The following is a 15,634-nucleotide window of genomic DNA, read 5'->3' on the forward strand; positions in this document are numbered from 1 at the left end:
TGTTTTAATTTATTTAAAAGTTAAAACGGTTAAGGTTCTTACTAAAAGGTGATGTCAGTCTTTTGAAATGACAAATACATTTTTATTTTCAATTTGTCAAGAAAGTATAATTATTCACCAAACGTAAACAACTCACTATCTCAACAACTCACTATCTCTTTACTCCTCATTTTCTTTCTCTCTCTCTCTCTCTCTCAATTTCTCTTTTTCATTCTCTTTCTCCCACTCACATACCCATTCAAACCATTACGCACCCACTCAGAGACCGACTCACTCACAAACCCACTCACACCCTCTTGCACACACTCACAGACCCACTCAGACAGTCATGCACCCACTTAGACTCTCACACACTCAGTCACAGACCCACTGAAATCCTCAGGAACCCACTCACAGACCCACAAAGACACTGACACACTCTCTAAGACAATGATGCACCCACTCTCACATCTAAACAGACACTTATGCGCCTACTCACAGACCCACTCACACTCTCACACACCCACTCGCAGAGACACTGACACACCCACTAAGACAATAATGCACCCACTCTCTCACACAGACAGACACTCTCACAGCTACTCTTACACCCAGAAAGTGTCAGGCCGCGGCCAACTTCTTCCGCACATGACCAAGGGGCATGCGCAGCATGGGGTTGGGTCGTTAGGGGGATTGGCAGAAGGATCTGGCCAAAGGCCATGCACTGCCGTGGTTGGATTAACGTATGGTAATGAAAATTATTTTACATTAAAAAAACATGGAAATTCAATAAAAAAAAACATTAACTTAAAAAAAACAAAGGTTACAGGGACGTAATAGTTAGGCTGACATATTAAACATACCAAACCATAGAAATGTACCAGTTACAGTTAGAGGTAACTATAACTTGCGCCCTCCCCATGCACTGCACATCAAATTATTAACTCAAACAATTAATATCAAAATGACAATTCTTTTTGTATCAAGACATATTAAACCTCTAAGTGAGATGCCAACTCATCACCCCAATTGAGGCCATTCGATACCTTTGTTTGGAGATCAATTATATAACTTGACTCCAAACTCCTCAGTTTCAAGATCCTTTCTCCGCTTACCTCAAGTGGTACACAATGAAGACAATAGAATCTTCATAAATTACTATTACTCCTGTAAGACTCCTCAAAGTGTCTGGCCACTGGGTAAGTAGGATCTTTATTTCTTATGGCTCTCATATGTTGTAAGACTTGCTTCTTGGCATAATGTACTGTGCTCCACAATAGACAGTGTAATCAATATTGCAATTCATGAGATGTTTTATCTTTAAGGAGTATTAAAACCTGGAATTTCACATGCGGTCACTTTAGAGATTTGCTTGCATGCCTTCAATTTAGTGCAAGGGTAGAAGCCTCCCATTCTGTTTTCATTGGGTTTGCTACTAGTATCCCTAAAATGTATGTGTACCAACTGATCTTTAAGAGATGACTGCATCTGTTGGACACTGCTGGATGACTTGGTAATTATGGACCTAATATCTTATGTGCTTGAAATATATGACAGTTTCTATGAAGAATCTGGTAGATCTTGGATGTATCTTCTGAGAAATCTGTTATGAATCTTATGTTTCCCTCTCTGCCTTGGGTTTTTCTCTCAAGAGGTCCTTTCTTTTAATCACCTGCACCTTCTCTTTCGCTGTCCTAAATACTTTCCTAGATTATCCTCTGACCACAAACTCCATCACGTCCTCGCAGCCAAGTCATATTTTTGTTCTCTAATATTATTTGTTTAAGTGCGAAGGAGCTTCCTAAAAGGAATGCTCAATTTCATATTCCTAGGGTGATTTCTTCTGGTGTGCTGTAAGGAATTGTCTACAGTGGGCTTTCTGTGTAAGGATGTACAGATGTTCTTGTCTGCTCCAAATACCTGGAGATTCAAGAATGTTACTTGCTCTGAGCTGGTTTCACTTATGAATCTTAAATTTGCATTGTTAGAATTGAAGGTCAAGATATTTTTCTGTGTTGACTCTCTGGTTCCCCTCCAGATAATAAAGAGGTCATCAATTTATCGTACCCACAACTTCTTTGGTATCCTAATAGGCATACTTGTATTCATTGTAGGCCATGAAATTGTTTGTACGATTTTCATCTTCCCCATTCAGATACAAAGACCCCCCAACTCTCTTTACAGTCAAAATACTGGATGGTGGGTATTTTTCCAAAAAGAGAGTTTTAGAAACAATTATGATCCTAATTTCAAACAAAGGGGCAATCTTCCTCTTTGTATCTCATTGAAATCATTTTCCCTACTCGCTGGTAAGAAATAAGCATTTTGCCTACAATTGTGTACTCACTACCGCAAACCTACCCTTGCCCCCACCCTTAAAAACCTAATTCTTCTGCCCCATGGGACTACTCCTCTGGAACTGTCCCCTAATAACTTGGAAGCTTCTATTCCCCTGATTAAAATAGGCCCAAAAATAACCTCCTGGAGCACCACAGAAAGATTCTAACTACCCTATTCCCAGATTGTGGCATCTCTCTCCACGGCATCTTGTAGCTTAGTTTATCATTGGCAAGCAGTGTATAATATATATATGTTAATAATATAACTGTTTTGCCTCCACTTGCATCATATTTAGAACCACCTTCTATGCTTCAAAATTGGATATTTGATCTATATTTATGTTTTACATGTTACTATAAACACAATATTGTTTATTAAAGTTAATAATGTTTTTTGTATACGTTAAGTACCCTGTAAATACTCAAGTACTTAATATAGTGAGTTTAGCAAAAAATACTCTAAGGCAGTGGTCTGGGGTCCACGAAGTCTACTCAGGGGATCTGCAACTTGTTAGAAAATTAAATATTTTTAACTGATTAGAAAGGTGTATGTAAATACAGAAACAAAATGTAAAATTGCTAATTTTAAAATGAACTTTAAATGTGAAAGAATTTGAAATTGAAGACTAAAAATGAAGTTGGTATCCTCAGAATGATTTGTGGGAGCAGCATTAAACATACTATAGTATGAATAATGGGTGGCCTCATTCGAATTTAATATAACTGTAATCTTCCTATTAAAATGACAACTTTGAGTTTTTATGTTTGTGAATCAAATAAATATTTCATTTTTGTGTGTATTTTTCACATAAATACTTGTTGCTATATTTTTTGTGCATTATTTTGTGGTTCAAATCATTGAGATTTCTTAAACCGAGGTCCCTGATAATGATCCATTGGGGGTCCCCAGATTCCAAAAATGATTCAATAGGGGTCCCCGGATTCCAGTAATTATTAAATAGACTCCACAGAAGTCAAAAGGCTAAGAACAACTGATCTAAGACTCTTCAGTCCTTTGTTAACTTGTGTTTTCTTTTCTCTTTGTCTGTAATCACAGGACTACACTTTGACAATGTACTTTCAGCAAGCTTGGAGGGATAAGCGATTGTCTTACTCTGAGATACCTTTAAATCTGACATTGGACAACAGAGTTGCAGATCAGCTCTGGGTACCAGACACCTACTTCCTCAATGACAAAAAGTCATTTGTACATGGAGTAACAGTCAAGAACAGAATGATTCGACTGCACCCTGACGGAACAGTGCTTTATGGACTAAGGTCAGTGTTCAGGGTTTCTCAAGCACACTAACATTCTAAATGCTCAATGTATTCATAAATAAAGAGCATTACACAGTTGACGCCAACTGAAATTGGTGCACTGGATTTCAATAAACAATATTAAAAGTCATCTCAGCATTTTTAATTGTTCAAATACATGTTTGCTAATATTTCAGCCTGTGTCGTCACAGTTACAGCACTTTTGGAATTGCATGTTCGCATAGAGATTTGGCCAGCTGAAATCAGATGATTATAATTCTGAATATCGAACCCCAGAATATTGTGGGTCAAGAATATCAAGGGACAAGATATCAAAAGGTAAGTGCATATAGGAAGTATAGATTTACTATTCCTAACTCCACATATACATACCTTGAAGCTATATGAACCACCTAGGCACATATATGTGGAGTTAGATATAGAAAAAATATACCTTCTTGTCATTTTTTTCTCGATATTTTGTCCTTGATATTTTGTCTCATTGATAGTCTGTGATCGATATTCAGTTTACACATCAAATCAGACAAAATCCCAGGTGAAACTATAGGTGAGAACTTGTAGAAATTGGGACGTAAAACTGATTCTCGAATGTTATTCCCCCAAAACCTGAAATGGGGAGTACTTCTGACCCATATTGTTACCTACACCCTCAATATCTGTAATGTGGGTTCGAGGGGTAGAAATACTGTGATAAAACGCACCTGATTCATAATGATTGATAGTGATCTACCGTCAGAGGAATGTGCATGTCCGTCAGAGGAATGTGCATGTCCTTGTGAAGCCGACAAGTGGATAGGTCTGTTACTCCAAATAAGCTACAATGTTTCAATGTGAAGTACTGCATAAGAACCCTTCCATGCATTTCAGAATTATGGTAACGTTTACAGACAAGGTCAGCTCCAAATTTCTAAGCTCCAGAGATAATAAAAGTAAAACAGAAGTTGGTGTAGAAGTAAAAAAAGAGGGAGAAGTTGCGCCTAGGGTTAGGAAAAGATTCAGAAACAGGTAACTGGTTTTCTGGTTTTGGCTAGATGGCTCCTCCATGTTTTGTGAAAGTGCTGGAGAACTTAATTTACATGAAACTCGATTTAATCTTGTGGTAGATTTCTGGAGGTGAGGAGTTACATATTGTGTTTATGATAAACATTATTGAGGGTCTGTAATAATGCTAGGTTGTCTCATTTGGCCATCGTACCATCAGGCCCTCCCTACTCTGATCCTCCAAATCCTATATGGGAAACACAGTGCACGTCTAAATTTGTTTTGACTTAGTCTCAACCATGTACATAGCTTCAGAGACTGATATAGATCCAACAGGGCTATTTCATATCCTTTGCACAACCACTAAGCTAGCTGCAAGAGTTTGAAACCAAATGAACAACTGAAAGTATGAGTCACATACACGGAGTCCTTTGTAGCTCAGACTTCTAAGGTTTAGAGGAGGAAACCAGTTACGCGTTGCTAGGTTTGATTTAACCACTTTTAGCAGTTGTTAAATTTAATAGTGTTTATTTGTTGTTGAATATTTTTATAGCACTTTAACTAAGATATTAAATTATTGCCTACGGCTATGTTTAAATATTCTTCTTCCTAAGTGTTTGCTTCTAATTTTTATTGACAAACACTTACAACCATGCATTAATTCGCAATGCATTTGCAAGGCAACGCTTTAACGATCTGAGAAGCTGAAACACGTGGCCTTGGATGAAAGGGAAGCGTGCATGTAAAATCATTGACCATTTCTTCACACCTATTGTTTATCCCATCAGCACATAATTTTGCCCAGAGGGTTCATAAACAAGTTATGATATGATTGCATTGTATACAGCTAGGAAGTCGAAGTGCTAGCCATTTCCAGTGTAACTCATGCTAAGATAGTCCCTAAACCTATGTTCAGGGTCTTGGCTCTTGATGGCTGTTCTACCCTTAAGAAGGGCTCTTAAGAAGGACAGGCGAGGTTGTCACACTGTCTCTGCGTTTTTGTGCCCTCTCTATGGAGAGCCTTCTCCATTTGTCCTGGAAAAATTGGATTATAAATATTTTTTAGGAGATCATTTAAGACAGATTTTCGTTGAGTTTCGTTGATCAGATCGTTTTTCAGTGGAAGCGACACAAGCCTTTTTGTGAAAGGTTTACACTTTTCATTCATTCATTCATTTATAATGTGAAATCCAGGTAAGCCTGCAACACTAAAACACTAAAACATTGCAGGCAAGACAGCGGTGGCTCCTCTGCTGAGGCGGAAGAGCATCGCCCTACTGCATTCAGTAAAAGGAAAAAAAAATGATAATAATGCAATGTCAATAGCTCGAAAGGCACTCATTTTTGGGGCGCAGCTCTTATTTTTTTTCTAATTAGATTTTGACCCAGAGCAACAGAGTGAAAAGCACACAAAGGGAAAAGAAGGAGGTAGAGAAAAATCGAAAATACGTGTTAAAAAGAGAAATCAGGAACAAGCAAGATTGGGATAAAGGGTTAGGGACTTTCTTGTGGTAGATAAAAGAGGCATGAACTGGAATTCCAAAGACTTCACAGCCATGATATCAACACACCGACATTCATTAGTGCCGATTCAGATTCCTCACACTAAGGGGCATATTTACAAGACCCTAACGCCACCGGAGCATTCCTTTTTGTGACACTCTGATGGCGCTGTGCCCTGCAACATATTTACAAGGCAGCATTAACCTCTTAGCTGCTGGGCCTTTCCCCCCCAGTGCTGAGCCCTTTATTGGCTATTTGGGGTAGTTCGCGCTTAGGGCTTCATAACTTTTTGTCCACATAAGCTAACCACGCCAAATTTGCGTCCTTTTTTTCCAACATCCTGGGGATTCTAATGGTACCCAGAGTTTGTGGTTTCCCCTGGAGGAGACCAAGAAAATAGCCAAAATACAGTGAAAATTTAGTTTTTTCCAAAAAAATGGGGAAAAAAGGGCTGCCGAAGAAGGCTTGTGGTTTTTTCCCTGAAAATGCCATCAACAAAGGGTTTCTGGTGCTGAAATCACTAACTTCCCACCTTTCAGGAACGGGCAGACTTGAATCAGAAAACCACATTTTTCAACACAAATTTGGCATTTTACTGGGACATACCCCATTTTTACTATATTTGTTGCTTTCAGCCTCCTTCCAGTTAGTGACAGGAATGGGTGTGAAACCAATGCTGGATCCCGGAATGCTAAACATTTCTGAAAACTAGACAAAATTCTGAATTCAGCAAGGGGTCATTTGTATAGATCCTACAAGATTTTCCTACAGAAAATAACAGCTGAAATAAAAAAATATTGAAATTAAGCTGAAAACAACAGCCATTTTTCTTTATGTTTTACTCTGTAACTTTTTCCTGCGATGTCAGATTTCTGAAAGCAATATACCGTTTTGTCTGCTGGACTCATCTGGTTGCGGGGATATAAAGGGCTTGTAGGTTCATGAAGAACCCTAGGTACCCAGAGCCAATAAATGAGCTGCACCCTGCAGTTGGTTTTCATTCTATACTGGGTATACAGCCATTCATTTGCTGAAATATGAAGAGTGAAAAAGAGGTATCAAGAAAACCTTTGCATTTCCAAAATGGGATCAAGATAAGGTTTTGAGGAGCAGTGGTTATTTGCACATCGCTGAATTCCGAGGTGCCCATACTAGCATGTGAATTGCAGGGCATTTCTCAAATAGACGTCTTTTTTACACACTCTCTTATATTTGGAAGGAAAAAATGTAGAGAAAGATAAGGGGCAATAACACTTGTTTTACTATTCTATGTTCCCCCAAGTCTCCCGATAAAAATGATACCTCACTTGTGTGGGTAGGCCTAGTGCCCGCGACAGGAAATGCCCCAAAACACAACATGGACACATCCTATTTTTTTTATAGAAAACAGAGCTGTTTTTTACAAAGTGCCTACCTGTAGATTTTGGCCTCTAGCTCAGCCGGCACCTAGGGAAACCTACCAAACCTGTGCATTTCTGAAAACTAGAGACATAGGGGAATCCAAGGAGGGGTGACTTGCGGGGCTCGGACCAGGTTCTGTTACCCAGAATCCTTTGCAAACCTCAAAATTTGGCTAAAAAAACACATGTTCCTCACATTTCTGTGGCAGAAAGTTCTGGAATCTGAGAGAAGCCACAAATTTCCTTCCACCCAGCGTTCCCCCAAGTCTCCCGATAAAAATGATACCTCACTTGTGTGGGTAGGCCTAGGGCCCGCGACAGGAAACGCCCCAAAGCGCAACGTGGACACATACAAATTTTTGGAAGAAAACAGAGGTGTTTTTTGCGAAGTGCCTACCTGTAGATTTTGGCCTCTAGCTCAGCCGGCACCTAGGGAAACCTACCAAACCTGTGCATTTCTGAAAACTAGAGACCTTGGGGAATCCAAGGAGGGTTGACTTGCGGGGCTCGGACCAGGTTCTGTTACCCAGAATCCTTTGCAAACCTGAAAAAGTGGCTAAAAAAACAAGTTTTCCTCACATTTCGGTGACAGAAAGTTCTGGAATCTGAGAGGAGCCACAAATTTCCTTCCACCCAGCGTTCCCCCAAGTCTCCCGATAAAAATGATACCTCACTTGTGTGGGTAGGCCTAGTGCCCGCGACAGGAAACGCCCCAAAGCGCAACGTGGACACATACAAATTTGTGGAAGAAAACAGAGGTGTTTTTTGCGAAGTGCCTACCTGTAGATTTTGGCCTCTAGCTCAGCCGGCACCTAGGGAAACCTACCAAACCTGTGCATTTCTGAAAACTAGAGACCTTGGGGAATCCAAGGAGGGTTGACTTGCGGGGCTCGGACCAGGTTCTGTTACCCAGAATCCTTTGCAAACCTGAAAAAGTGGCTAAAAAAACAAGTTTTCCTCACATTTCGGTGACAGAAAGTTCTGGAATCTGAGAGGAGCCACAAATTTCCTTCCACCCAGCGTTCCCCCAAGTCTCCCGATAAAAATTATACCTCACTTGTGTGGGTAGGCCTAGCGCCCGCGACAGGAAACGCCCCAAAGCGCAACGTGGACACATACAAATTTTTGAAAGAAAACAGAGGTGTTTTTTGCGAAGTGCCTACCTGTAGATTTTGGCCTCTAGCTCTGTCGGCACCTAGGGAAACCTACCAAACCTGTGCATTTCTGAAAACTAGAGACCTAGGGGATTCCAAGGAGGGGTGACTTGCGGGGCTCCGACCAGGTTCTGTTACCCAGAATCCTTTGCAAACCTCAAAAAGTGGCTAAAAAAACAAGTTTTCCTAACATTTCGGTGACAGAAAGTTCTGGAATCTGAGAGGAGCCACAAATTTCCTTCCACCCAGCGTTCCCCCAAATCTCCCGATAAAAATGATACCTCACTTGTGTGGGTAGGCCTAGCGCCCGCGACAGGAAACGCCCCAAAGCGCAACGTGGACACATACAAATTTTTGGAAGAAAACAGAGGTGTTTTTTGCGAAGTGCCTACCTGTAGATTTTGGCCTCTAGCTCAGCCGGCACCTAGGGAAACCTACCAAACCTGTGCATTTCTGAAAACTAGAGACCTAGGGGATTCCAAGGAGGGGTGACTTGCGGGGCTCGGACCAGGTTCTGTTACCCAGAATCCTTTGCAAACCTCAAAAAGTGGCTAAAAAAACTAGTTTTCTTCACATTTCGGTGACAGAAAGTTCTGGAATCTGAGAGGAGCCACAAATTTCCTTCCACCCAGCGTTCCCCCAAGTCTCCCGATAAAAATGATACCTCACTTGTGTGGGTAGGCCTAGCGCCCGCGACAGGAAACGCCCCAAAGCGCAACGTGGACACATACACATTTTTGGAAGAAAACAGAGGTGTTTTTTGCGAAGTGCCTACCTGTAGATTTTGGCCTCTAGCTCAGCCGGCACCTAGGGAAACCTACCAAACCTGTGCATTTCTGAAAACTAGAGACCTTGGGGAATCCAAGGAGGGGTGACTTGCGGGGCTCGGACCAGGTTCTGTTACCCAGAATCCTTTGCAAACCTCAAAAAGTGGCTAAAAAAACAAGTTTTCCTCACATTTCGGTGACAGAAAGTTCTGGAATCTGAGAGGAGCCACAAATTTCCTTCCACCCAGCGTTCCCCCAAATCTCCCGATAAAAATGATACCTCACTTGTGTGGGTAGGCCTAGCGCCCGCGACAGGAAACGCCCCAAAGCGCAACGTGGACACATACAAATTTTTGGAAGAAAACAGAGGTGTTTTTTGCGAAGTGCCTACCTGTAGATTTTGGCCTCTAGCTCAGCCGGCACCTAGGGAAACCTACCAAACCTGTGCATTTCTGAAAACTAGAGACCTTGGGGAATCCAAGGAGCGGTGACTTGCGGGGCTCGGACCAGGTTTTGTTACCCAGAATCCTTTGCAAACCTCAAAAAGTGGCTAAAAAAACAAGTTTTCCTCACATTTCGGTGACAGAAAGTTCTGGAATCTGAGAGGAGCCACAAACTTCCTTCCACCCAGCGTTCCCCCAAGTCTCCCGATAAAAATGATACCTCACTTGTGTGGGTAGGCCTAGCGCCCGCGACAGGAAACGCCCCAAAGCGCAACGTGGACACATACAAATTTGTGGAAGAAAACAGAGGTGTTTTTTGCGAAGTGCCTACCTGTAGATTTTGGCCTCTAGCTCAGCCGGCACCTAGGGAAACCTACCAAACCTGTGCATTTCTGAAAACTAGAGACCTAGGGGATTCCAAGGAGGGGTGACTTGCGGGGCTCGGACCAGGTTCTGTTACCCAGAATCCTTTGCAAACCTCAAAAAGTGGCTAAAAAAACAAGTTTTCTTCACATTTCGGTGACAGAAAGTTCTGGAATCTGAGAGGAGCCACAAATTTCCTTCCACCCAGCGTTCCCCCAAGTCTCCCGATAAAAATGATACCTCACTTGTGTGGGTAGGCCTAGCGCCCGCGACAGGAAACGCCCCAAAGCGCAACGTGGACACATACACATTTTTGGAAGAAAACAGAGGTGTTTTTTGCGAAGTGCCTACCTGTAGATTTTGGCCTCTAGCTCAGCCGGCACCTAGGGAAACCTACCAAACCTGTGCATTTCTGAAAACTAGAGACCTTGGGGAATCCAAGGAGGGGTGACTTGCGGGGCTCGGACCAGGTTCTGTTACCCAGAATCCTTTGCAAACCTCAAAAAGTGGCTAAAAAAACAAGTTTTCCTCACATTTCGGTGACAGAAAGTTCTGGAATCTGAGAGGAGCCACAAGTTTCCTTCCACCCAGCGTTCCCCCAAGCCTCCCGATAAAAATGATACCTCACTTGTGTGGGTAGGCCTAGCGCCCGCGACAGGAATGGATCACACAAGGGTCAATGGTAGTCATTGCTTGAGGTCTACTGTTAACCCTGGAGTGATTCATTCCTGAAGCATGCACTAGGCGAAGGCACACAAGCGGGGTTGTGTTTTTATCAGGACAAGTGGGGAAACACTTGGTGGTAGGAATTTTGAGGATCCCTGCAGATCCCTGGACTTCTGCTCATTGAAATGCAAGGAAATGTGTTTTTTAAGCACATAATGTAATTTCAAGGGGATTCTGGGTGAAGGAAAACTGGTGAGAGCCATGCAAGTCCTGCACCCTTGGACTCCCCTGGTACTAGTTTGTTAAAGTTAACCCACCACTCACACTGGTTGGTTTTAGCATCACCAGAAATTATGGTTTCAAAGCATGATTACTTATCAAAGTATCTGAATATTGAAACCAAGCCTTCTGAAGGTGGGCCATAAAGCCGCGTCCAGGCACCAACCTCTTTATGGTCCATTCACACGCCATTCACGCACAACAAACAACCCTTTCATATCGCCAGCCACGGGCCCAATCCAATCAATCACTCCACTCACATTAACTTACCGCTGCCAGACAAGGGCCCATCACATTCACACGCCACAGAACGGAATAAGTTTGACTACATTTTACCACCTGTCAAGTAACTGCCTCCTTCTTCCTTAACATTAAAAAAAATGTATGCGTAACAAACCTTTACTAATGACTCCTGTGACAGCCACCTGAGGCTCAGGAAGACATGTTTTTCATGCGCCTTTAACCCACTCTCTGTGCTAAATCCAACTCCTTCCAGTTTGTGGATGCAAGTTGGGGGTGTCCGAGTATGCCGTACAAAGCGATTCCTCGAACTGAGTGAGCATATCTACCTTTGAAACTAAGGGAGACATGCTGGGGATTTCTCATGATGTTCCCTAAAGAGAAGGTCATAGGCTATGGAAAAGGGTAGTGTTTGGTACATAGGGGAGTCCATTAGAACGTAGCATATGTCCCTGCCAACATTATGTGCAGTGATGTGACTATAATGCACTTATACAGCAAACTGAACATCTACTAAGTTCTGATGGAGGATGAACATGAAAAGCAAGTCAAACACTGACCTATACAAGTCATTCTCCTTCAGTGCTGGGATGGCACCAATGGGTTTGAATCCATAGGTGTAGATGATGTACATCTGTACTACCTTTACTATCTGCCTTCTACCTGTGCAATAACCCTGTGAAGGCACTCCTACCATAAGCTTTCCTTACCCATCCATGTCTCTGTTCTCATCAGAGTCCTGGCTAATCCTGTATAATAGCCAAGTGAACCTATACTAGTTTGTGGAAGCAAGTTGGGGGCTTCCAAGTATGCCCTACAAAGTGATTCCTCGAACTGAGAGAGCATATCTACCGTTGAAAGTAAGGTAGACATGCAGGTGAAGAAAGGGTACTCCATGGCAATGTGGCATATGTTCTGTCCACTAGTATATGCAGTAGGGAGAAGAAAATGCATGTTAATTGAACAGAACACCGACCACGCCAAAAGGAAGTCCATGATGAAGTAAAATTCTGTGGCTCCTTGCCTAACGAAGCAGTGGCCCATGGACGTTTGGTATCCATGCACTGCCACTGAAAGGATTACCCAACAGCAGCTCAACCTCAGTCGATTTCCCAGAACTTTGCTTTAGTATGATACAACGTAAAGCAAGTAGGGATACAGAGGCCTGGTTGTGATGGACACTGGGGACAGTAATACCGACTCTCCTGCCGCTTTCCATGCTTTGAGCACACTTTACAGCGACGACATGGACGATCCTTTTTGGGTGTTTTAGGTATGCGATCAGCAAAGTATCGCTCCTGCAGCCTTGCCACATCCTCCAGAACATATGAGGTGGAGGCTGCTGCTTCTTCTGTAACAGCAGTGAGGCTTTCAATTACAGACAACTGGAAGTCAAGGAAAGTCATGAGTCTTCCTGTTGTTGTCTGACGGTAAACAACATACGCATTATATGTTGCCATCTGAATCAGGTGGGTAAACAGTTTCTTGTACCAAGTGCGAGTTTTACGACACGCATTGTATGGTTGAAGAACCTGGTCGTTCTTGTCCACTCCACCCATGTACTTATTGTAATCGAGTATACAGATGGGCTTGTGGACTTCGGCCATCTGACCCCAAACCGTGATGGGAGAAGTGCTCTCATCATGAATTGTAGTGAGCACGTATACATCACGTCTATCTAGGATCTTGACTGCGAGCAGTTCGTTAGAACGCAATGCAGTACTCTGTGATTTCTGGAGCTTCTTGCTAACAAGCTCCCGCGGGAATCCTTTGCGGTTACAACGAACTGTACCGCAGGCCACAGTGCCAGCTTTGTAGAGCTCACTGAACAGCTCTACTCCTCTATAGAAATTGTCCACATAAAGGTTATAACCTTTGTGAAGAAGTGGCTGGACAAGTTCCCATACAATCTTACCTGTGACCCCTAACACAGGAGGGCAACCTACAGGGTTTAGGGTAGAATCCTTCCCTGTATACACTCTCAGGCTGTACACATAGCCAGTAGAGCTCTCACACAGCATGTACAGCTTTATGCCATAGCGAGCTCTTTTGCTCGCAATGTACTGTCTGAAAAGCAGCCGTCCTTTGTACAGGATCAAGGACTCATCGACTGCTATATTCTTTCCAGGAGTATATATCTCTGGAAACCTGGCAGACAAATGTTCCACGACAGGCCGAATTTTGAACAACCTGTCATGATCTGGATGGTCCCGGGGCAATGCAGCAGAATTGTCATTGAAATGCAGCATGCGCTGCAGTAGCAAAAAACGATCTCTGCTCATGTATGGTGCGAAGATGGGAGTTACCCAAACAGTGCGAGTCGTCCAGTAGGACTGCAAGGTGGGTTTCTGTACTAACCCCATTTTGAGCGTAAGGCCCAAAAATATCTTCAACTCCGCCAGCGAAGTGGGAGTCCACTGGCGTGCCCTAGAACGGGGCCCTAGAGTGCCTCCGCGCTCCCTCAGAAATTGGTCTGCACGCAAATTTGTTTGCTGCACAACTTTCTGAAGAAAGTCAACATCCAAAAACAGATAGATGTAGTCGACTGGCAAAAAGTTAGCTGTATCGACTTTACATCCAGCGTCACCAGTAAAAGGTGGAATTTGGGGCTGAACCAAACAGGGGGGCTGCCAAGAGAGCACTCTCTCTGTGCTTGCGGCAGCAAGCACGTGCTCTCTGGGTTCGGCTAACCCAATGTGGTCCCGCTGCCCCGAATGTGCTTGCGAAGGGACAGCACGGATGTCGTCATTGTCTCCTTCAGACTCACTGGAAGAGGTGTCGTCAGATGGGACTCCGCCGACTGAAAAATCACTCCCAGAATCTGCCCCATTGTCCTCTCCCTCAGATGCTGTCTCAGTGTCTGCTGTCTCAGTCTCTGAGCCTACATCAGAACTGTCCTCCATAACCCGAGCTAGGGCTTGATCAGCAGTCATCCAACGAGACGCCATCTCTGCAACTGGCTAAACTGTCCCTCTAAATTACTAGCCTACGTAGAAGGCAGATAGTCACAAAATTGCGTGTGGGTATGTTTGTTGTGTACAACAGGAAATGTCGTCACCTTACCTTCGCTTCTTCTCCAATTCTGCAGATTTTCTGAAAACACTGAAAAAAACAAAAAAAGAATGTATTACTTCACCTTACCACACACCCTGTGCAACAGTCATTTTTGGTGCTCTGCCTCCCATTACCTCCTCTTCTAATTCCCTCAGTACTACCCAGCAAAAGTGCCACTCATATCTCCATAGTCCCCCTGGCATTACATTTGTTTTAAAGCGCAGGTAACGCTTGCCTTTACTAATCCACTCAGCTACTTTATGGCAACTGCCACTACAGAAAAGACATGCATGCATGCATATATATATATATATATTGTGTGAACAAGATTCTCACCCCACTACACGAGGTTCAAATTGACATCTTTTATTGCAAGCAACAGCCACGTACGCGTTTCGACTCTCAAGGATTCTTGATCACAGTAAATGAGTCCCTCTTTTCTTTCATTGTTTATACTTGCGATAAAACATGTCAATTTGAACCTCGTGGAGTGCGGTGAGATTCTTGTTCACAAAATATTTCCGAGGTTGCTCTCCTCCATCACTGAGCACCGGCAGTGGAGTGCACTGCGCAACAGTCTTTTTAACCAATTTGTGTTGAATATATATATATATATATATATATATATATATATATATATATGTTTAGAAACAAAGTGGTTGAAGGGTTGCTGGGCGGCACACTCCACTGCCGGTGCCCAGTGACAGAGAAGACCAATCTAGAAATTATCTAATGCCGAAAAATTTCACCGCACTCCACGAAGTACAAATAAAAGTGTATTTTATTGCAGTCAATAACCACCAACGTGTTTCAACTCACCAAGGAGTCTTGATCACGGTCCTCGTGGAGTGCGGTGAAATTGTTCACCATTATAAAACAACACACACAAGAATAACAAGCATTTACAATGTAATGGGTCTCGCATCTGCTCGAGAGCTATTAGCGTTATAAACTCCTAACCCAACTTTTCTTGCCACATAAATTGATAATTGAAAGTTAAACTCTTTCACATAAGAGAGACGATTCACAGCGCCACGGCCACCATGAGCATCATGTGAAGAGTTACACAAAAGGAAACGAAGTTCGCTCGCAGTTAAACGTAACAGCAAAAGTGCAATTAGCCATGTACCAGGGGCGATGGCTAAGGCGGTAACAAAACCTCCTCAAGGAGGGACAAAGGTAAATCAT

The 15,634-nt window shown here is 42.9% G+C and overlaps 1 protein-coding gene across 1 annotated transcript in view; it reads left to right on the forward strand.

The window, feature by feature from the left end:
* The window catches only part of GABRB2 (gamma-aminobutyric acid type A receptor subunit beta2), a 950,662-nt gene that overhangs the window by 362,607 nt on the left and 572,421 nt on the right, over positions 1-15,634 (forward strand). Inside the window, exon 4 of the mRNA XM_069199371.1 lies at positions 3,376-3,596. Within this exon, the coding sequence (XP_069055472.1) occupies positions 3,376-3,596 (221 nt within the window). The remainder of the gene's footprint in view (positions 1-3,375; positions 3,597-15,634) is intronic.

This window comes from Pleurodeles waltl, chromosome 7, assembly GCF_031143425.1.
Source record: "Pleurodeles waltl isolate 20211129_DDA chromosome 7, aPleWal1.hap1.20221129, whole genome shotgun sequence".
NCBI classification, from domain to species: domain Eukaryota; kingdom Metazoa; phylum Chordata; class Amphibia; order Caudata; family Salamandridae; genus Pleurodeles; species Pleurodeles waltl.